This window comes from Mycteria americana, unplaced genomic scaffold (genome assembly GCF_035582795.1).
Source record: "Mycteria americana isolate JAX WOST 10 ecotype Jacksonville Zoo and Gardens unplaced genomic scaffold, USCA_MyAme_1.0 Scaffold_46, whole genome shotgun sequence".
NCBI lineage: Eukaryota > Metazoa > Chordata > Aves > Ciconiiformes > Ciconiidae > Mycteria > Mycteria americana.
Window position 1 is genome coordinate 141,586 of NW_027445633.1, and position 25,190 is coordinate 166,775.

At 53.0% G+C, this 25,190-nt stretch overlaps 3 protein-coding genes across 3 annotated transcripts; 1 reads left to right on the forward strand and 2 right to left on the reverse strand.

Moving 5' to 3' along the window:
* Positions 1–2,336: 2,336 nt before the first annotated feature.
* LOC142403846 (olfactory receptor 14C36-like) lies at positions 2,337–2,924 on the reverse strand. The gene has a single exon (XM_075490147.1). It carries the CDS (start codon positions 2,922–2,924, stop codon positions 2,337–2,339), a length of 588 nt encoding a protein of 195 aa, XP_075346262.1.
* Positions 2,925–13,643: 10,719 nt separating this feature from the next.
* LOC142403847 (olfactory receptor 14J1-like) lies at positions 13,644–14,639 on the forward strand (the record flags this gene model as incomplete). The annotated part of the gene is made up of 1 exon (XM_075490148.1): positions 13,644–14,639. A coding segment is annotated over one exon (996 nt), but the record flags the coding sequence as incomplete, so codon positions are not given.
* Positions 14,640–23,598: 8,959 nt separating this feature from the next.
* Positions 23,599–24,534, reverse strand: LOC142403944 (olfactory receptor 14C36-like). Its single transcript, XM_075490248.1, has one exon. It carries the CDS (start codon positions 24,532–24,534, stop codon positions 23,599–23,601), a length of 936 nt encoding a protein of 311 aa, XP_075346363.1.
* Between the last annotated feature and the right edge of the window lie 656 nt (positions 24,535–25,190).

Consider the following 25,190-nt stretch of genomic DNA (forward strand, 5'->3'; position numbering starts at 1 on the left):
CACAATTAACCACATGATACCGTACCCAAACATCACCCTCCTTGTGGCCCAGTACCTGAGCAGATAAAAGTAAGCTTGTTTCATCACATTCATCTCATAGATTGCCTACCAATACTTTGAGTGGAGAACTGTTTGTCAGAGGAACTGCTGCATTTATATTGGTGCATGTTATACCTCTTCATCTGCCTTTCTGTTTTTTTCCTTCTTCCTCTGTCTATTCTATCTTCAGAGAGCTCTCCAAGGAAAAGATTCATTGAATCATAGAATAACTCCGGTTGGAAGAGACCCCTGAACATCATTCTGTCCAGCTGTCCTGCTCAAGGCAGCGTTAACCAGATGAGGTCGCTCAAGGGCTCTGCCCAATTTGGCATCATCCACAAAGGAGCTGGAAAGGCACTCCGTCACATTGTACAGGCAGTTAATGGAGACATTCAGCAGTGTTGGCCCAAGTGCTTGCACTGAGGGATGCCACTAGTAAGTGGCTGCCAGGAGGACTCTACCACTGGTCACATTTGGGCTTGATCCACCAGCCAACTTCCCACCCACTACATCATCCATTCCTTCAGCCCAGATATCACCAATCTGGCTGTAAAGAGGCTATGGGAGACCATGACAAAACCCTTGCTAAAGTCCAGGTACAAAACATCCCCTTCTTTCCCCAACCCATACAGCTTCTGCAGTCCCTTTCTTGTCCTATCAGTACCTGGAAATGGCTGCAGGAGTATTTAGCCCATCACCTTCCCAGGGACAGAGGTGAGGTTGACCAGCCTGTAATTCTCCCAGTTCTCCTTCTTACACTTCTTGAAGAAAGGTTAGATATCTGCCTTTTCCAAGGACCCCAGAACCTCTCTCACTGCTCTGACACATTTGAGGGCACAATCCAGAAAGGGTGACGTGAGCAGACAGGAGCATTTGCAATGACCTGTTCCAAGGAACGTGAGATGAATCTCACTGGGACAGTGGGGTTTGTTCCTGGAGTCACACACAGAAATGGCAGGGCCCTGTGACGGGTCCACATCTCAGCTGGCCTCATGCACTCCTCATGCACACAGGGGTGTTCAGAGGCACGAGTACTTCCCTTGCACACGCGGAGGCAGTGCACTGCAGCAGGCACGGTGACTCTCCGGCCTCCTGTTGCCACTCCCAGAGGCTGGGAGGCACCTCAGCCCTGCGGTGTATCGCCCTGCTCTGCACCTCTCTGAGATACCCCATGGTGTGAGGAATGGACACAGGGACCTCGGTTGACAGAAGCACATCCCAGTGCTGCATTCAGGTGGTTGGTTTCCCAGGGGACGTTACTCTCAAAGGGAAGTGACCTCGAGGCACTGTCTGTCCCACTGGCCTTCATGGCACCTCTAGGAATGGCTGATGGCATTTGTGCTCACTCGGGTTCACCTCCCCACACGCACACGATGTGCATGCTTAAGTCTCCTCTGAACAATGCAAACATGGACTTCTGACCTAGACATTTGGTGTCCCTCCGTGGAGGGACAACCAACCTCTCCGGGCTGGGGTGAGAGGCGGGTGCTGGGAATGGTGGTTGCAATGGGCTGGTCTGTGAGGATTGTCCTGGGGCACCTTGCCCAGGGTGTCCAGCAAACAAGGTCACAGACCAGCCCCTGCTCTGCTGGTCCTTCAAGTCTGTCCCTGGAGGCCTGGCTGTGCAAGGGACACTGCTGCGTGCCCCCACCCTGCACACTCACACACTTTAGCTGTTCACTGGTGTTTTCCTCACCAGGGCACTTTCTTGAAGTTGTTCTTGACAGCAACTTTGAAAGAAGATCTAAGCCTTCAGGCACTGCCCTCAGGAGATCACCTCTCTTCACTGTTATGGAGGCCAGCCCTGTCCCAGAAGTGCCCATTGCCTGTCCCTGCCTGCGGTCACAGGACTGCCACGCAGCACGGCTGTAACCAAGCTGCCAGAGCGCTCAGGCCTTACACCAATGCAAGGGATCAGAAAGAGAATGTGGAAGTGGAAAGAGAAGAGCCCTGGAAGAGCAAGCGCTGGTGCTCCTGGCAGTGCTGCCATGCCGGGACTCTTGTCCCCTCCAACTCTGCACACAGGAACTCTCCCTGCAGCTCCAAAATGGTCTTGGAGGAAGGATCTCAGGAAAAAGAAAGTCACTGAAGGGCCCTTTATTTTGTTTAAACACACAGAAAGCACAGCTCCTCATTTACACAGCCACTCGGTCAGAAAAGAAAAGCAGACAGTGAATTAGAGAGGCGATGACAACATTCTCACAAGTGAAAAACCACCACAAACAACAAAAAAAACCCCAGATGACAGGCTGGGCCTGTAATGAGTTACATTATAACTTCTATGCAGAGGAATATTTTTACTTTAGAAAAAAATAAGTAGTTATCAGTTTCCACGCTGCATCCTTGAGCTCCTGGTTCCTCATGCTGTAGATGAGGGGGTTCACTGCTGGAGGCACCACCGAGTACAGAACTGCCATCACCAGGTCCAGGGATGGAGAGGAGATGGAGGGGGGCTTCAGGTAGGCAAATGTGCCAGTGCTGATAAACAGGGAGACCACAGCCAGGTGAGGGAGGCACGTGGAAAAGGCTTTGTGCCGTCCCTGCTCAGAGGGGATCCTCAGCACGGCCCTGAAGATCTGCACATAGGACAGCACAATGAAAATAAAACAGCCAAAGACTACTAAGAGACTAACCACAAGAAGCCCAACCTCACTGAGGTAGGAGTGTGAGCAGGAGAGCTTGAGGATCTGGGGGATTTCACAGAAGAACTGGTCCAGGGCATTGCCCTTGCAGAGGGGGATTGTCAGTGTATTGGCCGTGTGCAGCACAGCATAGAGAAACCCACTGCCCCAGGCAACTGCTGCCATGTGGACACAAGCTCTGCTGCCCAGGAGGGTCCCGTAGTGCAGGGGTTTGCAGATGGCAACGTAGCGGTCGTAGGCCATGATGGTGAGAAGACAATACTCTGCTGATATCAAAAAGACAAACAGAAAGACTTGTGCAGCACATCCTGCGTAGGAGATGGCCCTGGTGTCCCACAGGGAATTGGCCATGGATTTGGGGACAGTGGTGGAGATAACCCGAGGTCAATGAGAGAGAGGTTGAGGAGGAAGAAGTACATGGGTCTGCGGAGGCGGTGGTCGCAGGCTATGGCAGTGATGATGAGACCGTTGCCCAGGAGGGCAGCCAGGTAGATGCCCAGGAAGAGCCAGAAGTGCAAGAGCTGCAGCTCCCGTGTGTCTGCAAATGCCAGGAGGAGGAACTGGGTGATGGAGCTGCCGTTGGACATTTGCTGTCTCTGGGTGTGGGGCATTGTCATAGGAGAAAAAGACAGTGACAAGTTAGGGGAGACTTCTCTGACCAAAAACAAAGCCATTTCCCATAGACCCTCCCCCTGCTACACACAGACACCCTTGTCTTTTTCTCGGAGACCTTCCTTCAGCTCTGTGCCTGGAGCCCTCCTTGGTGCTGGCCGTGTGAGTGATGAAGAGCAGGGCATCTGCCCACAGACTCTTGATAAGTCAGCCCCACTCTGCAAAAGTGGGTAAGGGCTGGGACCAGTCCTGGTGTTCATCTCTGTCCTGTGAAACCACTGCTAACGCAGAAGGGCCTGCCAGCATCTGCACTCCCAGTGCTGAGGAACGGGAATGGTAAAGGCAGTTTAAGAGCTCTAGGGTTTTTTACAGCTCCCCCCCACCTCCCCTGGCGAGTATTCTTGGATGTCAGAAACCCTCAGCATTTCTGCTGCCTCAGGGAGAACGGAGTGGGTGCTGTGAGGCAAGAGGATTGCCTGTGGATTAGTGCAGAGTAAGGGGAGCTGGTCTCCTGGTCTCTCTGTCTAATTCCCAGTTTCACTTGGCTTACACCTTTCTGAGATGGAGGGTGATCACACGCCCATGTTACTCTTGAAAACCACCAGGCACTGCTGAGAGCAGACGGATCCACCACAGACCACGAAATGTCTCACCCTTTCTCAAGGTCTCAGCACCCCACTTGTAGCCAAGGACACACATTTCAAGGTTCATTTCACAAACCCAACAGCATTTTCTCTGTCATAGCATGTCTCTGCTTCTACATGGGGCTTTCGGATAACACCAAGACGCTATAGGAGAGGTTTGCATCCTGGAGGGAAGCTCACAGCTGGGAATGACACCCCAACGAGATACCCAATTGTCCTAATGATGGCATTTGAGTAAGGGAGATTCAGCTCATCCCCTAGACGCACTGACTGCATTGCCCACAGCCCCACAGCTTAGAGGAAAGCTGGGACACTTCTTCCCACAGACACACCTGCATGAAAGGACACACAAGATCAGTGTGACTCTGCCGCTGACACTCCACCTCCCCAGACACCCTGACAGCAGGAACAAGATAGCAATAGGAATAACAGAGACAAGTGGCGAAACAAGGAAAAATGCAGTGAGCTTAGAGAGGCAAAGGGAGAGGCAGCCGGGCACTCAGGACAGCGTTACCCTCACCCAGCTGTGCACAACACCTCCCAGACACCAACATTGCCAGGCAGTAGCTCTCAGCCCTGTGCTCTGCAGAGGGACATGGGCACGTGGCTGGAGAGCTGCAGCACGGCTCTGCTGGAGCTCTGGCTGCAGAGGAGGTGGTTCACGCCTTGGACCCCACAGCCCTGAGGGCAGAGGCTTTGCTGGCTGGGACAGGAGGCGAGGGGGCTTGCTCAGGGGAAGGGGTCTGCATTGGAGGGGATCATAGGGAGATTTCTGAATTCTCCCTCCCACAACATGTCTGGTTTTTGGTTCTTCTCATTCCCTGATCATATCTCTGCTGCCTGGAGATTTTCCTCCTGGGAGGTGTTTCCCTGTCCCATGTCTTTCCCTGTCAGTGCTCACAGATCCCATCCCAACCTCTGTGCACTCCCCCTGGCCCTACAGAAACCTGCCTGTTTGCAGGGCACTGGCTGCATGCATGGTCCTGTTTGCAGGTAGGAAAAAGGACAGGTCAGACGAAGCCTCATGGTTCCAGCAGAGGTAATGCTGGTGCTGTCCATAGGCAAGGTGGCTGAATGCACTCTAGGAGATGCCTGGCAGACCTACTGATCCCTCAAAGTTACGGATCAGGACTCTTAGTGACTTGTCAAAATTCAAACTCCTTTATCATTTATCCCCTCCCATTCCTCAAGAGTAGGAAATTGAAAACAGACTGAGGAAAGTTCCTTATCTTTATAGTAACCGTTGTCTTTACCATATCCTTGAAATCTTGTATTGGAAATATCCTAGGGGTGATCTGGAGCTCTGAGCAGCCCTGACCCATGCAGCACCCTCTCAACAGCAGAAAGAACCCTCCCTTGCTGGGGTTCCGTCCTTCCACCCACAGCTTCTCCCTACAGCATCCCGGGGACATCCCCAGTCAGGCTGGGTGCTCACCCTGGCAGGCGGCAGAGTCCCTGCCCAGCACACAGCCCCTGGGGCACCGGGACCCTGCTCGGAAGGACAGCCCTGGGCACCCCTGCCTGCACACCCGGCTTCACACCCCTGCAGCCATCCTTGGGAGAAGGCAGAGGTCATGCCCTGTCCCTCTGATGGTGCAGTAGGGACTCCCTGCTCTGGAGCATGTCCTCCTCCTCTACACCACAGAATCTCTGAGAGTTGTGCTTACAGATCCCATAGGCTGTGGGATGTGCCAGCTTTAGGAGATCCCTCTCGGAACCACAGCTGCATTGCCCTGCAGCCAGAGACATACCACGTAGAGGGCTGTGAAGATTTCTCTCCCAGTGAGCTCTCAGCATCCTCCAAGCCCAGGCTGCCTTTAACCTCTCTCTGCCTTGCTCCTCTCCCCTCTGCACCTGCAGGCAGTGCCCTCAGCCCTGCTGCCCTTTGCAGAGGAGCTGCTCCTGGGCAGAGCTGTCTCTCTGCAGCGCTGCCCGCTTGCCAGGAGCTCCCTCCATGCCAGGAGCCCAGCCCAGCTCAGCAGCAGAGGACCAGCCCAAGGCAGCACTTTCTCTGCCCCCTCTGGGCTCCCTCCAGGTGTCCCTGGGGCTGCAGGGGAACCTGCTGGGAAACAGGCTGAAGGCAGCACTCATGCTCAGCTGGGGAGAGACACTTCTTTCCAGCTTTGTCATTTCACATTCCAGAGTCATATTTAGGTCCTATTATCACTTTTCCTTGTCCCGTCATTAGACAGGACACCCAGGCAGTGACAGGGAGGGATCTCCTGTACCCCTGCTGAGGGAAGGGATTCAGCAGAGTCCACAGAGGCATCTCATCCTGGGTCTCTAGTCCTGGGGCTGGAAGGGGACCCAGCTCACTCCCATGAAGACCACAAACCCACAGGAGGTGGAATTCCTCTTGCCTCGCTGCAGGTGTGCACAAAATTAGCACCTGCATGTCAGCTCCTTGTCTCAGCTCCCATGCTCATTCCTAGAGATGGAGACCAGGGCTGAGGTTTTCAGACACAAACATCTGGTGACATTTGGGGTTCAGGAGGTGGTCCACAATACGTGCAGGAAACTGCAAGCTCTAATGAAGCAGTTCATAGAGACAGGGAAGCATCTGGGGGCATCGTCTTGGAGGCTGATGGGAAATTAAATCGGGCAGCTGGAATGACAGCAGATGCCCAAATTTAGGACCACTATATTCCTTCTGTACAGGGCTGCCTATAGAGGTATTCACTGATCAAATGGAGTCATGCGGCATAGGGAGAGCTCTGTTTCTCTTTCTCTTCACCATCAACTGTATTTTCTACACATCCTTCGAGTATAATGGCAGTTGTGTCAAATGCATCCCTTGCACTCCAATTGTCCAACCTAATTCAGGGCAGCTGAGTCTTAATTTACTATCCAGTTACAGGCCTGCAGAGATGCCAGGGGTGAGATGCCAGGGCTCACCCTGATCACATGCGATGCCAGGGCTCTGCATCACAACTACATGCAGCTGATATGGACAGCAGAGATCCTATACAGGAACCCCATCCCCATTCAAACTCGTTGTGTGGCAGGCATCACCCAGGGCATCTCAGACAGATTCAGTGCCTTTGGGCCAGTGACTGAATCGCACCACTGCAGTCATGCACGGTTGTTCCCTTCTCTTTCCAGTGCATGCAGGGCAGTGCATGAATACAACGCACATCACGCCAAGGTCTCCAGTCATGTGCATTCCCTCTCAAACTCTCCTGGGTCTTCCGTTCCCCATCGTTTAACCACCCCCTCCATGTCACAATCATGGATCACGCCAGTGATTTTCACAGTGTGCCTGAATCACAGGATGTCCAACGCCAAGGACATTTTCAACATCATCTCTTCCTTCCTGAGATCAGCTTCAGCTCCACCGCAGGCCCTCAGGGCTGCAGACACAACAGACAGCAAACCCCTCTCCTGCTCAGATGCAACACCGAGCTCTGTTTCTCTCTGGCCTTGGGGAGAGCGGGCTTTGCTCTCTTTGTGGGCACCTCATTTCTTCTTCACACTGCCCTCTGCCATCCACTCCAGCATGTCTCTGCTCTGAAGCAAAGCCTTTGCACAGCTGAGGGCTTGGGGGCTTGGTAGCAGCTTTCCCTGCTGCAAGTCTGCTCTCAGCCCAAATGTGCCCCAGCTGAGGTGCTGCAGCCCAGACATGCACTGATGCCTTCAGCCTGGGGCACAGAGAGGAGGAGCTGGGGCTGTGTGTGCAACCTCTTCATTCCACTTGGAGGGAAGAACAGCTGAGCCTGTTGGGACAGCTGACATGGCTGGGCTGCTGTGATGGGTGGGTACAGGATGATCAGGAGGCCAGAAAGGTCAGGAGGGAAGTGTCCTCAGTGTGAAGGAGCTGCTTAGGTGTGTGGAGCTCCTCTATGGGATGAACATGTTGGGTGAGCCCTTGTGGGTGAGGGTCAGAGGAGAGGCTGGTAAGGGTGACATTTTGGTGGGAGACAAAGAACCCATTGAAGTCCCCCTGTGGACTTTAATTGCCCTGGCATTCACTGGGAGGGGACCACAACAGCATGCAAACAGTCCTGGAGCTTTCTGGAGGGGCTTGGTCAAGACACAGCTTGGGACACAGGTCTTTATAGCACAGTTGCCAGATTGGTCATCTGTGGTGATGCTCATCTGCATCTGTTCCTGTCAAAGAAGGAAGAACTGTACATGGACTTGAAAACCAGAGTCAGCCTTGGCTGTCATGACCATGGAATAGTGGGGTCTCACCTCACAAGGGGAAGGAGAATAGAAGAGTGCAGATGCCAGACCTCAGAGGAGCAGACTTTGGCCTGGTCTTGTGACTTTTAGTGGGGGAGCCCATGTGAGCAGCACAGAAGGGCAGCAGAGCTCACTACAGCTGTGGTCTGACAAAAAGATGAAATTAAGATAATGTGTAGCTGAATTTGCTAAAGTTAGGTGTAGATAGGTGTGAGGTACTCTTGGCTTTTGTCTTCACCAGTGAGGTCTCCCAATTCCATGTGCTGAAGAGGCAGAACCCCAGGCAAATCCAGCAGTGGATGGAGGTCAAGTCAGGGGTTTCTTAGGTAAGCTCAACCCTTCATAGTCCATTGGACCAGATGGGATGAATCCCAGGATGTTGAGAGACCAGGTCCATGTCATAGCAGGGCTGCTCTGATACATTGTGGAAGGTCATCAGCACTGGAGAAAGCAAAAAAGCCAGTCCTGCATATATCTTCTAAAAAGACCCAAGGACTGAGCAGGGGAGTTATAGGCTGCAGCGACAGAGGCCAGGAGCTGCGTGGCTGGGCAGCGGCTCTGTGGAAATGGCTCTGGTGGTCCTGGAGTTTCATGAGGCAAAACAGGAGCCAGCAGTGAAGGCGGCCAACAGCCGCCTGTGTGAGCAGGAGCACAGCCAGAAGCAGTGATTATCCCCCTCTGCTCAGCACCTTTTACACCACACCCTGCACAATGACAGTGAGACAATGGCAAACAGGAACCAGTTCACTGGAGGGCCGCTAAGGTGGTAACCCTCCAATTATCCTTCAAGTGTTTCTGTGATTTCCCTAAGAATGTCAGTATCTACAACAACAAACACAACAACAAAAGCATTAATCTGCCTCAATATAGGTATCTGCAGCAGAGCAATCTGCATTTGTGGTAGCCCCTCTGAGCAATTCCAATGGAATCAGTATTTGCAATAGACAGCGTGGTACCCAGTCCACAAGTACATATCTGAAGTGGTTCAGATGAAGGGTGGTCTTGCAAAAGTCACCTTTGTGTCCCCAGGTGGCATGGACACTGCTGGTTTTCCTCTCCAGAGAGCGGCAGAGGCTGGATCCCCTTCTCAGGACAGATTCCTTGCCAGGAAGCCACAGGCATGGGGCTAGCTCACCTGGTTCTTACTGGCACTTCACTCAGCATCTGCTCTGATATATTTGGTGCATTTCTGTGACTACTCTTTCTGCACACACAGTCATACAGAGACAGCCGTTTCATAAAAGGTAGTGTACAAAAGGCCCTGTTGTGGCCAGGAAATCCCACCGCAAGCTCTGGAGGCAGCAAGGAAGATTGTAAAAAGCATCTGGAAGATCCAAAATGCTCAAGGCCTCTTCTGAAGAGTGAGTGACCCTGAGCAGTAGTGCTTGGCCATGTGTAGGTGTGGGAGAGAGGGTTGGGGGATGTCAGTGAGAAACAAGGGGATGGCTGGTGGCTTTAGCAAATGCTCAAAACCATGTGTGAAACCAGCAATGGAAAGCAGGGGATGTCTGTGGGTGGAGGTTGAGGAAGAGGATAGCCCTGAGAATGCCACAGGAAGGAAGGTCCCTCCTGTGCCAATCAGCGATGATAAAGATGTTTCCATCTTGTGTGCATGCCTCAGCCTGACAGATGGGGAAAGCCCACTGCTGGGGGTGGCTGTGCTCAGTCATCCACATGAGCTCACCGTGCTGACCAGCACCCTTGGATGCAACCTCTCCAGTCCCACGGACTGGTAAGGCTGTAGTTTGCTCAAGTAACCCCTGGCTTGATCCCCATCCAGCCCTGGTTGTTCTCCTCCAGAGTACTGCTTCAAAGCCCAAAGGCCTGGGAGACCTTGCTGGTATAACTGAGGCAAAGAGGACATAGAGTATCTGAAATCTGTCTACACCTACTCTTAGTAAATTCAGCAGTGATCCCACAGTCCCTCTCTTTCTTCTTTAACTGTTCCTGATGTAGTAAGAGCTCTTCTTGGTTCCTGTTGCATTCACTTTCCAGTTGCAATTAGTTTTTTATAAGGATCATTGCTGTGCTTGAAGGATGCTGTCTTTGAAGACAAGATGTATCCAGGCACATTGGGAAAATGATTGGTCTGTTCCTTGACTGTATCATCAAGGGACTGAGTAAACACCCCAGTGTGATGTGCTTCATGTACACACAACGCCTGCAGCTATTGGGTAGAGGAGGGACAGACCTTGCCTCTCTGATGGCATTTGATGACCGATGCCCCTGACTGATGGCAACAGTCAATGGCACACAGGCAGCAAATTGCAATCCTTGCAATGCCTTCTGGGGTGTCTGTTACACGTCTGCTCTGAATGGGAATTGCTTTCCTGTAAGTCCTCTGCTGTTCCTGCAAGCCCTGGCATCTCCCGTAGCTCTGTGGGCCTGGATTTGAACATTAAATTGAGTGGCTGCCCTAAATTCTGTTAGGCAACGTGGGGATGACCATGAGAAACCTGCCAGTGGAGTCAGTGGAGATCTGGTAAATACAGCAGAAGGAGAAGAAAGAGGCTGAGCTCTCCCTATGGCACGTGACTCCAACTGTTCAGATGAGTAACTCGAGAAGCTGCCCTGAGCGTAAGAAGTTCAGCTGCCCATAACTTGGCAGCCTTTCAGATGGCCAAAGGAAATTCTCAACAGCCTCCAAGAGGATGCCCCCAGATGCTGCCCTGTCTCTACGAACTGCTCCATTTCAGTTTACAGTTCCCTGCACATGTCTTTGACTACTTCTGGCACCTCAAGTGTCTGCAGACATTTGCATCTCACTCCTAGCATCCATCTGCACTGATGACCATGGGAGCTGAGACAAGGAGCTCATATGCAGAAGCCTGTTTTGTGCATAGTTGGACTGAGGTGAGGAAATCCCACTTCCACCTCCTGTGGGTTTGTGGCAGGCATGGGAGGGAGTGGAGTCCCCTTCCAGCACCAGGACTACACACCCAGGATGAGATGCTCCATTGACTCAGCTGCATCCCTTCCCTCAGAACAGGTAAAGGACATCCCGTCCATGTCACTGTGCAGGTGTCCTGTCTAATGATGGAACAAGGAAAGGTGATTCTCATGCCCAAATATTTTCCTCATCGCAGAAAATACAGTGCTGGGAAGAAGTGTCTCCCCCCCCAGGTGAGGGAGGGAACATGAGTGCTGCCTTCAGCCTGTTTCCCAGCAGGTTCCCCTGCAGCCCCAGGGACACCTGGAGGGAGCCCAGAGGGGGCAGAGAAAGTGCTGCCTTGGGCTGGTCCTCTGCTGCTGAGCTGGGCTGGGCTCCTGGCATGGAGGGAGCTCCTGGCAAGCGGGCAGCGCTGCAGAGAGACAGCTCTGCTCAGGAGAAGCTCCTCTGCAAAGGGCAGCAGGGCTGAGGGCACTCCCTGCAGGCACTGAGGGCAGACAAGAAGAGCGAGAGAGAGCTCCTGGAGTGGGAGGAGAGGTGAGAGCTCACTGTTGGAGAAATCTTCACAGCCCTTGACACGGTAAGTCTCTGGCTGCAGGGCAATGCAGATGAGTTCCTGGAAGTGTCTGCTAGACCTGGCACATGTCACAGCTGATAGGACCTGCCAGGATGGCTCTCCTGGCTTTTCTGGTGTGGAGGAGGAAGAGGACGTGCTCCAGAGCAGGGCTTGCCTGCTGCACCAGCAGAGGGACAGTGGAGACAGCTCCCTCCTCCCAGGGATGGCTGCAGGGGTGCCAAGCTGGGTGTGCAGGCAGGGCTGCCCCAGGCTCCGAGCAGGGTCGCTGCACCCCAGGGTGCTGTTTGCCGTGACAGGAACTCTGCTGCCTGCCAGGGTCAGCACTCAGCCTGCCCGGGGAGCTCCCCTCGGTGCTGTGGGGAGAAGCTGTGGGTGGAAGGAGGGACCCCCAGCAGGGCAGGGAAGGGTCCTTCTGCTGTCAAGAGGGTGCTGCATGGGTCAGGGCTGCTCACAGCTCCAGATCAGCCCCAGGGCATATCCAAGGGGATGTTTCAAGAGGAACGTGAAGGCAGGGGCTACCTGGAAAGGAAGGTGCTTCTCTTAGGCTTCAATTTCATGCTGTGGGGCTGTAAAGGGAAAAGGAGCTGCCACTTCTGAGAAGGGACTGGGGTTTTTGAACTGTTACGTGATCAGAAGATCTGCTGGGAACCTTATAAACTGCCTTCACCTACCCCTCAGCCTACAGGCAGCACCAGCATCACCTCTGCTGGCAACATCACGGTTTCTCTGACCTGCTCTTTACCACCTGCAAGCAGGGAGATGTCCCTAGGCAATGCCCTCCCACGGGCAGTGTTCTGTAGGGCAGAACTGAGTGCACAGACGGTGGGATGGGGTCTCTCAGAATTTGCTCTGAAGAAACATTGTGGGGCAGGGAAGCAGGTGGAAAAGGCACAAGAAGCAGAGGGGTGGGCAAGGAAGAAGAAGAGAAAACTAAACATAGTAATGTCATGGGAAGGAGAATGGGGAAAACTCCCTGTCACCCCCTCCAGCGTGGTCACCTTCCGCTGAGCAAGCCCCCTTGCCTCCTCTCTGACCCAGCAAAGTCTCTGCCCTCATGGCCGTGGGGCACCAGGCATCAGCCGTCCCCTCTGCAGCCAGAGCTCCAGCAGAGGAGAGGTGCCTCTCTCCAGGCAAGTGCCCATTTCCCTCTGCAGAGCACAGGGACCGAGCGTGACTGCCGTGCAGCATGGCTGTATGTGAGGCTGTGTGCACGGCTGGTTACGGTGATGACTTTCCCAAGTGCCTTTTTCTCTCTTCTTGCCTCTCTTGGCAGAAGGATTGTGGTGCAGCTCCTTCATTTCCCACTTTCCCTCCTGTGCTGCTCCTGTTCCTGCCTTTGGGCTCCGTGGGGTTGGGGGAGTTTCTGACACTGACCCTTCAAGCCTTGCTAGGCAGGGGTGTGTGCGGGGGTGAGGTGTCCCAGCCCCCTTCTATCCCGTGGAGTTCTTGGAAATGTGGCCTGTGAGACTGTGAAATGAATGGCTCTCCCCAAAGGAGATCCTCTCTGTAGAACACTTGACCATTTCCCTGCAGTGTCCTGTCTGGCTGTGAGCTTGACACCAGACACAGCTGTCTCACAGCATCTGTGTGATACCTGAGACACCCATAAAGGAGCCCCAGAGGTGCTAAGACTGTGGAAATGGTGTTGAGCAACTGTAGGCTGGCAGCTGAAAGGTGCCCTGCGTGTCCTTGCCTAGAAGGGGAGTCTTGAGGCCACCCTCAGACACCCTGTGAAAGAAAGAGAAGTTCGGATCCTGAGCTTTGAGTCCGGACCCCTCTACTCTCAGCAGGGTGTGGTTTCTTTAAAGGGTAACATACGACTGTGATCATCCTCCAACTCAAGCACACACGAGTGCAGGGCAGCTGGGAACAAGACAGACAGACCAGCTCCTGACAGCCTGCACTGAGTGACAGTGAAATCTTTTGCTACTCAGGTCTCACGACAGAAATGCCGAGGATTTCTAACTCCGAAGAAGATTGCCCAGGTAGGACAGAAATATTTAAAGAAAATAAAGAAAATTATAAAATGAAACATTCTTGTTTTCTTCCTGAAAATCTGTCCTAACTTCTCACTGCCTTTCCCTTCTTCAACAGCCCCCCATGCCCAGAAGCAGGAAATGTCCAATAGCAGCTCCATCACCCAGTTCCTCCTCCTAGTGTTCATGGACACACGGGAGCTGCAGCTCTTGCACTTCTGGCTCTTCCTGGGCATCTACCTGGCTGCCCTCCTGGGCAACGGCCTCATCATCACCGCCGTAGCCTGTGACCACCGCCTCCACACCCCCATGTACTTCTTCCTCCTCAACCTCTCTGTTCTTGACCTTGGATGCCTTTCCACCACTTTCCCCAAATCCATGGCCAATTCCCTGTGGGACACCAGGGACATCTCCTATGCAGGATGTGCTGCACAGGTCTTTTTCTTCATCTTCTTGATGTCAGCAGAGTTTTATCTGCTCACCGTCATGGCCTATGACCGCTACGTGGCCATCTGCAAACCCCTGCACTACGGGACCCTCCTGGGCAGCAGAGCTTGTGTCCACATGGCAGCAGCTGCCTGGGGCAGTGGGTTTCTGAATTCTCTCCTTCACACTGTCATTACATTTTCCATACCCCTCTGCCATGGCAATGCCCTGGACCAGTTCTTCTGTGAAATCCCCCAGATCCTCAAGCTCTCCTGCTCAGAGGCCTACCTTAGCGAGGTTGGGCTTATTGTGGTTAGCACCATTTTATTCCTTGTTTGTTTTGTTTTCACTGCGCTGTCCTATGTGCAGATCTTCAGGGCTGTGCTGAGGGTCCCCTCTGAGCAGGGACGGCACAAAGCTTTTTCTACATGCATCCCTCACCTGGCTGTGGTCTCCCTGCTTGTCAGTACTGGCATGGTTGCCTACCTGAAGCCCCTCTCCATCTCCTCCGCATCCCTGAATCTGGTGGTGGCTGTTCTCTACGCGGTGGTTCCTCCAGCAGTGAACCCCCTCATCTACAGCTTGAGGAACCAGGAGCTCAAGGATGCCCTGAGAAAACAAATTCAATGGTTTCACCTTCAGCAACAGTAAGCTGCCCATCTCTCCTCACTGATTAATTCCAGGTTTTCCCATGATGATCATGGTTATACAGGCATATTTGTATACATCTCTGATCTCCAGAAGCGTGGCCTGGCTGTGCCTACCTTTGGGAAATGTGTCAGAGTTGGCTTACTGAGGAGCATCTCTGTAATAAATGGTATCTCCCCATGGCAGCTCCTGAAGGCTGCGCTCTTCTTTTTGCTGAAGTCAGGACGAGGCTCCAGGAACTGCACTCACCATGGCCTGTTGCTGAGCTTGGTTCTCAGTGGGCTCATGGGGAGAGGGCACTGGGAGACATTTTGGGGAATGAGGGCTGGACTCAGCTCTCATTTGCGTGTGGCCCCTGCCACGGGAGATGGTGAATGGGCTCCAAATTGCCTGCCCAGGGCTCTCCTGCATGCAGCAGAGCTGAATGGTAGCTGCCCAGCTTTCTGGAGGGGAAACTGGAGTCCCCAGGACAGAAGAGGGCATCTACAAGGAAATGATGAGCCTGGGGGTGGCCATCCCAAAGGAAGGGACCATCCAAGGTGGAGTCACCCAAAGGCAAAGCACTATATTTAAGTATCCACAAGCAAACAAGGGCTCTGCCATGCCAGGGGAGGCCGTGGGGACCCAGCAAGATCAGAAAAAGGAGACTGGAGGGTGAGACACATCTCCTTCAGTCAAAGCCCAAGGATGGTTCATTTTGCACACCGGAAGACATCCCGATCCATGAGAAATGCTCTGAGCTCCTTCCACAGCTTTAGACCCCTGGCAAGGAGCTCAGTGGCAGTGCCCAGTCCAGCTGGTCCTGACCAGCACAGCCAGTGTGGAGTCACTCCATGGTCCCACAGCCCACTTGCTCTGCAGAGCATCACTGCCAGCTTGGGGCCCTGTGAGGAGCACAGGGAGGGTGCCAGGAGCAGCAGGCCAGATTGCGATGCACAGCCAGAAGTCCTTGCTGTCTTGGTGCTCCACCAGGCCTGGGAAGTGGCTGGAGAAGGATTGGTCTCCACTGCTTGCCATCTCTTAGTGCCACCATCACTCCTTAAGGGTGGAATGGAGGGGGAGGCTGGGGCCCTGTGTCAGGGCTTGCATTGAAAGAAGTTTTGTCCCGGAAGCCACATAATTTTGCTGCTGTTGTTCAGACCCCGTGCCCATCACATGTCCTTGAGACAACCTTCCCCACCCTGTGTGTCAGCCCTTACCCCAAAAGCTACCCCAAGACAAAGCTCCTCAGCAAGTGTCCAGCTGTGACCACAGGAAGGACAAGACCTCTCCTGGGTCCTCTGCAGGGCTCAGCATACAGAGGAGAACTTGGGAAACTCTAGACCATCCCCATGCCCTTGGAGGCCCTCAAGAGGAGTCCCGCAGTCCAAATATCCAGCCCGGCTTGTTGTGCATGATCAGCCAGGAGAAACTGCTCCAGGAACCTCATTCCAGGACCCCATCTCCTTGTACTAGCCTCAGCACCCAGCCATGCAGAGCTCTCCCCCTTGTCACTGCAGTGGTTCCAGGGACCCAAGAGACACCTGTGAGGGAGATGTTTGGTGGGCAGAGCCAACCCTGTGCTCTCAGCAGCTCCTCTGCAGCCAGAGCAGCTCTCCATGGTCAGAACAGGACTCACTGCTGCTCATGGGCTCGGGGGTCTCTTGGGTGCTGCAGCCACTGGCACTGCCTGCTGGCAGCTCCCAGACTGAGGGCGGAGCTTTGGTGCCCTGCAACACAGCTCCTGCTGGGCTTGTGCTGCTGGTCACAATCCTCTGAACATGGTTATTAGGTCAGTTCTCAGGACACCTCACTTTCCCCTTATCTAAGCTATACTTCGTCAGCCTGTCCAGGAGGATGCTAGAGGAGACAGGCTGACAGCTCCCAAAATCCTCCTTCTTGCCCTTTTTTGAGACAGGAGTGACACTGGCTTCCTTCCAGTCCTCAGGAACCTCTCCCAGTAACCATTACCTTTAAGAGAGAATGGAGAGTGGCCTTGCAGTGACATTGGCCAGTTCCCTCAGCACTTGTGGGTGCATCCCCTCAGTTCCCATAGGCTCAGGTATGTTCACTTTGTTTACATGTTCCCTAACCTGAGACTCCTGCACCAAGGCTAAGTCTCCCTTGCTCCACATTTCCCCCTGGTCTCAGGGCCCTGGGATGCCTGAAGGCCGGTCCTAGCAGGAATGACTGAGGTGAGGAAGACATTGACTGTCTGGAGCTCTTCCATATCCTGGACCATATACCATGTACATTTTCCATAGTCTTCCTTTTGCTCTTTATGTAGTTGTGGAAACTGGTTTTGTTCTCCTTCAGGTCGCTAGCCAGATTCAGCTCGAGTTGGGCTTTGGCTTCCCTAAGCCCATCTCTGCACACTTGGGAAGTTATCATCGATATCCTCAGAAGCCTTTGGGATGGTTGTGCCTTGCTATCTTGCTCCTCAGGCAGCTACCTAGGTGGTTCCATGCCAAGACCAGGAGGACCAGGTTGTGAGAACATGAGGCTTCTTCCAGTGGCCTGAAGAAGGGCTCATCTCCTTCTTCCTGATCAAGCAGTCAACAACAGACACCCAGTGAAAGGTCACCCAGGTTGGTCTGCCTGCTAATCCTCACCCACAAGCTCTTGACAGGCTCATCATCTATCCCAGGGCAGAGCTCCAGGCTTTCCCACTACAATTCCATTTAACTATGATCTCCTCGTTTTACTTATTAGCTGTCATGTCCTTTCATTCCTATTGCTGTGATCTTGTTAGAGGCACCACAAGCCAGGTGAGACATCTGCACACACACATTAACCTATGACACAGTGGAGCTTCACTCAAAATGGACCTCAAGAAACTCTGGGCTTTGACCAACAGAAACCTCAAGAAGTTTTCCAAAGAAAAGAGATCTTCTACTTCTGATCTTCTGATGTCATGCATCAGGGGGCAGAACCATACTGTTGTACTGCTTTTTAGCTAGGATGGTTTTAATTGTCATCATAGTAGCCCGTATAGTACCGTTCTTTGGATTTGTGACCAAAACAGTGCTGATAACACAGCGATGTTTTAGTTACTGCTGAACGGTGCTTGCACAGCATCAAGGCCTTTTCTGCTTCTCATGCTGCTCCACCAGCAAGTAGGCTGGGGGGGCACAAGAAGTTGGGAGGGGGCAGAGCTGATCCCAACTGACCAAAGGGATATTCCATACCATAGGATGTCATGAGTGAATGAGCGGCTGTGTGGGACTGAGCTGTCAACCAGGGTTAAACCACACCAGCCGTCCATCAAGGCAGGCTCAGACATGACTGGCTGAGGAGCAACCTCAAGGAGAAGGGTTTGGGCATTACTAGGAATGCCATAGCAGGCAGTGGTGCTACACAGGAATATGGCCATGAGCACACTGGGCTGCACTGGGAGGAGTGTGGCCACCTAGGCAAGGGGAGGTATTGTCCATCTTGACTCAACACTGCTGTGGCCACATCTGGAGTAGCGTGCCCCAGTGTGGGGCTCCCTGTTCTGGAGGAATGGGAAGGAACAGTTATGTGGCCAGAGAAGGTCTGCCACGATAGGCTTAGTGGTCGTGTGTGGAGAGTCTGAGAGACCTGGGCTTCTTTAGCCTGGTGAAGTGGAGGCTGAGGGAAGAATAGTGGTAGATCGGGACAGCTTGAAAGTTGCTTTCAGAGATGATGGCACTTTTTTTGATAGTGGGAAAGAGCATGAGAAAGGAAAACCACAGGAAGCTGCAGCTTTGGATGTCCAGAGTGCACCTCATGATAAAGAAATGTCATCCTGAAGGTCGTGCTGTTGTGCAAACCATCACCCAGAGGGAGTCTGGATCAGCCCATGGCTTTGTGTTTCAAGGAAGAGCTGGCAAGGATGGAGAGACAGCAGCACAGGTAGGGACATACTGGGGTGAGAACAAGATGGGGAAGCACGTTGGGTGTCTGCAGCCTGCAGGGATACAGGCAGAGGCATGGGACAGTGTAGGAAGGCGTGTGGTGCAGATGGCCAAGGGCGCTGGCAAGGCTGAAAGGCGCTGACAGAACCGAGGTCTTTGTCCCCTTGGCTATGGCTGATGTCCCTGCCACAAAGGCCTAAGAGGAGACACATCATCCTCATGGTAATGGGGTCTCATTGCCTCCTTGCACCCACCCCTGGGAAGTACGTAACCTTGTCCTTCACTTGGCATTGCACTCCCCACATCCCAAGGAAGAGCCCTGAGTTATGCAGAAGGGACTGGATCTCCCTTCCCAGGGGCTGGGGGTCAGGGCACGGCCATCCTCCTTCATCCAACAAGCCAAGGGTTTTCTCAGCATCAGCATTGCCTGCACTTTGCCTTTGCCTGCCTGTCATCATGGCCTCCAATTACCTGCTCTAACGAGTCCCTTGGGAGGCTTTGTCAGTAATGGCCCTCAGCAGGGCCCATTAATGCTTCAAGGTACTTTGGGCTTTGCTTCTGACTTTGACTTCTTGAGAGGTTTCTTCAGTCTCCTCTGAGTACCTGATGTTCATGGACTCAGCACCAAACACGCCATGGGGCTCATTCAAATACAGAAAGCCCTAATGAGCCATGTCTCTTCCCGTAACTTTCTTCAAGTCCTCAAGACTTTTACACCTTATTGGAGAGGCTTCAGTTATGATGAAGATTCACTTAATGCTGAAGATTTCAAAGAAGATTTCATAAAGGAGGATTTTTTTTAAAGGGTATTTTCTATCCTGTTTCAGTTTATGGAAGAAGTGATAGCAGCATTCTACAATGGATATTGATCCAGAGGGTCTTCTGAAGACATCTCGACAGGCAGGACGAGCAGTCCATTGAGGTCTGACACTGTAAGGACAACCTTGCTCTCACCTCACCAATCCCTCCAGTTCCCTCATCGGCCACCTGGGTCTTGCATCACTTTTCCTCACATCAGACTTCTCCACTGAGGGCTGCAGCTGGATGGTACAGCTCCTTTGCACCAGCTCCCGCCTGTTTTCCTTAGAGAACTGGCTGCACACAGGCACAGAAAGCTTTCTCTTCATTGCCAACAAACAAATATTAAACACGATATAATTTAATAAACATTAAAACTGTCTCCTCAGATGTATGCTAAGTCTAAGCAGCATCTAATATTTTCCACCCTTCACAAGGGATTTCCTTACAAGAACAGTTTGAGACAGAGACATAAAAAAGGATAGATATTAACACAATTAAGGTGTTGACTAAATAGTTAATTAAATTCTGAAAGATGGGGCATATTTCCAAGTCCCTGAAGCTCAGAGCAGAAAACAGGTAGTTGACAGGCATCTGAAGTACCAAAGAGCAAGTGGAGGAGGAAACCTGAGAGCAATGGGAAGGGCATACGTCCACATAGTCTACTGAAAAGATGTCCATAGGCATGGCCATTGAATCAGGAGAGGTGGGAACACCTGAATGACGAGGGAGATGACATAATAGACAGAGGAGTGGTAATACATGTACAGGGGAAGATCAATAGTTCTCCTGCCGTTAGCACACTCCCAGGAAATTCCCATTCTGTCATGGTGGGAAAACATTGCCATTTCTTAAAAGTACTCAAATGATTCAGTTGGTGAAAATGTGCTTGTATCTTTTTTTTAAATGTAAAAAATAAAGTGTTCACCTTTCCAGGCAGCCAACAGTTGTCGGACCATAAACAGGCAGTGCCTCTTTTAGGGGCCCCAGTGTACCTGAGGTGCTGGCCTGGCATTGGCGTCTATCAGAGAGGACCTGTGGCAGAGCAGAGCACCTTGCAAGCTGCAGGTGGAGGCTGGGCAGGGCTTCCCGGGGCATCTCCACTGGCACCGGGTGTCTGTGTCCCTGTACCTGAAGGCATTTGTGTCCTACATCCATTCCCAGATCTGGACAACACTTCCCTTTTCAAAAAAAAATGAAATCCCTTCTCAAAGACTGAAATACAGCTGAAAAGAGTGTTGACACATTTCTTTGCTTTGGCTCTTTCTCTTCAGTTCTCCTTAGTTTCATTTCCATTTACATTAACTGACATCTGACAGGCATTACAGCAAGATCATTTTGTGTCTTGCACAGAGTCCATGCCCCCAAACCCTTCCCTGCCCAGGACTCCTCAGTCTTTGCCCAAAGCAAGTCACACTGAAGTGTCGACCTCTCTTCACTGCTTGAGATGTTTTATTTTAGATGGTCACTTACAGCACAAGAGGATTCACGCCCCATAAACATCTGCTCTGCTCCGGTTAGAAAAAGGGCCCAACATCATCATAGGATCATAAGTGAGCTGAGGTTGGAAGGGACCTCAGGAAGTCTGCAGTGCAACCTGTCTGCAGGGTCAGACCAAGTTGTTCAAGGCTTGATTCAGTCCACGTTGGAAAACCCCCAAGGACAGAGACTGCACAACCTCTCTGGGTGAGTTCCAGCACTCAGCTAAGCTCATGGGGAAAAAACCTTTCCTTATGTCCTGGCTGAACCTCTCCTCCTTCACCTTCTTCCCATTGTCTTTTGTCCTCCCACCATGCACCATGGTGAAGAGCCTGGCTCTGTATTTTCCATGACCTCCTCGCAGGTACTGGCAGGATGGGGTGAGGCCTCCCTGGCCTTCCCTTCTCTGGGCTGGACAAGCCCAGCTCCCTCAGCATCTCCTCACAGGCAAAGTGCTCCAGTCCCTGGCTGTCCTGAGGGCCCTTTGCTAAACCCTCTCCAGGTTGCCAATATTTTCCTGAATTGGGGATGTGAATTCTGGGTGGATTATTCCAGAGAATCCCTTCCCTTGATCTCCTGGCCGTGCTTCTGGTCATACAGCCCAGGACCCTGCTGGCCTCCCTTGCTGCCAGGGCACACGGCTGCCTCCTGTCCAGCTCCCTGCCCACCAAGAACTTTCCCACAGGGCTGCTCCCAGCCAGGCAGCCCCCAGCCTGTGCCATCACCACGGTGAGTCCCCTGCAGGGGCAGAAACTGCCATTTGGCCTTCTGGGGTTTCATGAGGTCTCTGCCAATACGTGCTCTCCTCCTCCTTGAACCCCTTCATTGAGCACAGAGGCCTGGGAGACCTTTTCAGTAAAGACTCAGGCACAGAAGGCATTGAGTGCCTCAGCCCCAGCATCAGTGTCTGCTGTTACTAAATCACCCTCCTCAGTCAGCAGCAGCCCTGCATTTCCCTTGTTCAGCCTTGGTCTCTAACACAGCCATTAAAGCTCTTCTTTTCACTCTTGACTTTTCTTGCAGCCACCAACCCCAGGTGAGATTTGCCTTTCCCAAACTCATACCTGCACAGCAAAAGCAATGTACATAAATTCCTTGTCTGTACCCATCCTTGTTGTCATCCCCTTGGCAGCTGCTTCGTGGTCCCTGTCTGTGCCCTGTCCTGGGACGTCCCAGCCCCACTGCCCCACATATGGTCCCACTGTGCAGGCACAGCACAGGACAGGGTGCATTCAGGGTGGGGAATGGTCCCTCTGACATGATGCCCACAGCAGTCCTTGGGGCTTTGTCACCCCATGGCCTTCCTCTTAGGCAGCCTAGCCAAGCTCCACCAGAGGTCATGTCAGCTGTGGGGCTTCACAGACAGCCATGCTCCAGGGCCTGCCAGGGTCTGGGCCAGGAGAGAGACCGGGCAGGGCTGGGCATTCCCCTGATACAGGCACTGAGCCCAGCAGGAGGATGGAGATGACCTCACAGCAAAACTCACCCATAAACCTGGGCTGAGCAGCCAGTGCTTGAAATGGCTGGTGAGAGAGGCTGGGGGGTGACAACTGCCCTGGGTCACCTTCCTCATCTATCTACGCCACCAAGGGCATGGACCAGCCCCCTCTCATCTGTGCTTTCATGTCTCAGCTCCCTTCCATAAGATCAGGCTCTATACTACAAACCCAATGGAGCGTGTCCTCAGTCTGCATGGGCACACAGCTCAGATAACTTTGGCATTTTCTGGGCACTTCCCAGCCCAGAACAGCCCCTCCTCGGATCTCCCCATCTCCCCTGCCCTCTCCCCAGCACAGCACAGCACAGCACAGCAGCCCAGGCTGGGCTGGCCCCATGGCAGTGCCCACCGCAGGGTGCTACAGAGCTCTGAGCACCCACAGCACAGCCCCAGCCCCTCTGAAGGGCACAGCAGCTCTTGGGGGCAGAGGAGGGTCAGCCTCCCCATCAGCCCCAGGGCTGCAGCATGAGGAGACAGAGGCCAGTGTCTCCCTGTGTCCCCTGCTCTTTTCTCCAGGAGGTCCTTACTGGCCACTGTTGGCAGCCCGTCTGTGCCAAGTCCTCTCCACAGCAGAAGACTCCTGGCCCTGGGACTCCTCTGGCTGCTCCTGCTGCCCCAGTGACAGAGCAGCCTGTCCCAAGCTGCTGCATGCAGAAATAAGTTTCTCTGTGTCATCAGTTTCCCCCTGGAACTAGAGAGTTGTGTCTTTGCTGTTCTGCAGGGATCATCCATGCCTCTAGAGAGCCTTTCCCCAGGGGACTGTGTCTGTGCTGGCCTCATCGGATGCTTCTGCCCCTTCCCATGCTCCCTGCAGGGCCCCAAGCTGGTGGTGCTGCTCTGCAGAGCCAGCAGGCTGTGGTGCATGGGAGCCACGGGGAGACAGTCCCAGGAAGATCCCTGCTGATCATCACCATCTCCAGGGGCACTGGCACCCACAAGTGAAAGCTCAGTCCAGGTCTCCTTCCCTAACACATCGCCCCATGCCCTCCTCCCCTCAGCCCATGCAGAACCCAAGCACAGCTGCACGGCCTCATGGGGACAATTTCTTCAGTCCATTCCTGACCTCAGCTTTGGAAGAAGAGGACAACCTCCAAATACAGGCACTCAGAAATTCCCTTTTATGACAGAGATGTGACACAGGAGAACAGCTGTGCCACCATGCCAGACACATCTGAAAAGACCTCTGGGTCAGACAGACTGGGTTCATGACTCTGGAGGAATGGAACAAATGCAGACGTTTCCGGAGAAACAGAATTATCGCAGGTCAATGCCCGAAACACATGAGGTTCCCACATACATTGGAAATAACTTGTGAGGAGATATGGGCAGCTTATTGCTGCTGAAAGACTACGGAATGAATCAGCTTCTTCAGTGCGCCTTTTAGTTCCTGGTTCCTCATGCTGTAGATGAGGGCGTTCAATGCTGGAGGAACCACCGAGTACAAAAAAGCCACCACCAGATCCAGGGATGGGGAGGAGATGGAGGGGGGCTTCAGGTAGGCAACCATGGCAGTGGTGATAAACAGGGAGACCACAGCCAGATGAGGCAGGCATGTGGAAAAGGCTTTGTGCCGTCCCTGCTCAGAGGGGATCCTGAGCACAGCCCTGAAGATCTGCACATAGGACAGCATGATGAAAATAAAACACCCAAAAGCTAAAGTAAAACTAACCACAAGAAGCCAAACTTCCCTGAGGTAGGAGCGTGAGCAGGAGAGCTTGAGGATCTGGGGGATTTCACAGAAGAACTGGTCCACAGCATTGCCCTTGCAGAGGGGTAATGAAAGGGTATTGGTAGTGTGAAGGAGAGAATTGAGAAAAGCACTGCCCCAGGCAGCTGCTGCCATGTGGACACAAGCTCTGCTGCCCAGGAGGGTACCATAGTGCAGGGGCTGGCAGATGGCAACGTAGCGGTCGTAGGCCATGACAGTGAGGAGACAATATTCTGCTACTACCAAGAAGGCAACCAGAAAAACCTGGGCAGCACATCCTGCGTAGGAGATGGCCCTTATGTCCCACAGGGAGTTAGCCATGGATTTGAGGACAGTGGTGGAGATGGAGGCCAGGTCAATGAGGGAGAGGTTGAGGAGGAAGAAGTACAAGGGGGTGTGGAGGCGGTGGTCGCAGGCTATGGCAGTGATGATGAGGCCATTGCCCAGGAGAGCAGCCAGGTAGATGCTCAGGAAGAGCCAGAAGTGCAAGAGCTGCAGGTCCCGCGTGTCTGCAAATGCCAGGAGGAGGAACTGGGTGATGGAGCTGTCGTTGGACATTTGCTGCCTCTGGGCATGGGGACCTGTCCTTAGAGAAAGAGTCAATGAAGAGTTAGGAGAGAATTCTCTGAGGAAAATCAAAACCTTTCTCCTAGACACTCACTCTCTACACACTCCCCCCTCCCTCCCCCTCAATTCCTTTTCTTGGAGATCTTTCAGCTCTGTGCCTGTCAGCATCTGCACTCCCAGTGCTAAGGAACCTGCACTGCACACTGCCTGTCAGCATCTGCACTCCAGTGCTAAGGTTTTGGGGTTTTTTCAGTCTCCCTCCATCTCACCTGGGGAGTGGTGTTGGATGTCAGAACCCCTCAGCATTTCTGCTGCACTAAGGGAGAACCGAGCGAGTTCTGCGAGGCAGGAGTATTGCCTGTGGCTTCGTGCAGAGTGAGGGGAGCTGGTCTGTCCCTCCGTCTTGTTCCGAGCTGGCCTGGGCTTGCACCTTCATGAGATGGAGGGTGATCACACTCTTATCTTGCCCTGAAAAACAACCAGACACTACTGAGAGAAGAGGGATCCATCACAGACCACGCAATGTCTCATCCTTTCTCAAGGTCTCAGCACCCCACTTCTAGCCAAGGACACACAGGGCTCATTTCACCAACCCAGCAGCATTTCCTCGGTTGTAGTATCTCTGCACTTCTCCATGGGGCTTTCAG

Bases quoted from the DNA above. Each gene is read 5' to 3' on its own strand.
- LOC142403846 (XM_075490147.1), bottom strand. From the start codon at position 2,924: ATGGCCTACGACCGCTACGTTGCCATCTGCAAACCCCTGCACTACGGG.
- LOC142403944 (XM_075490248.1), bottom strand. From the start codon at position 24,534: ATGTCCAACGACAGCTCCATCACCCAGTTCCTCCTCCTGGCATTTGCA.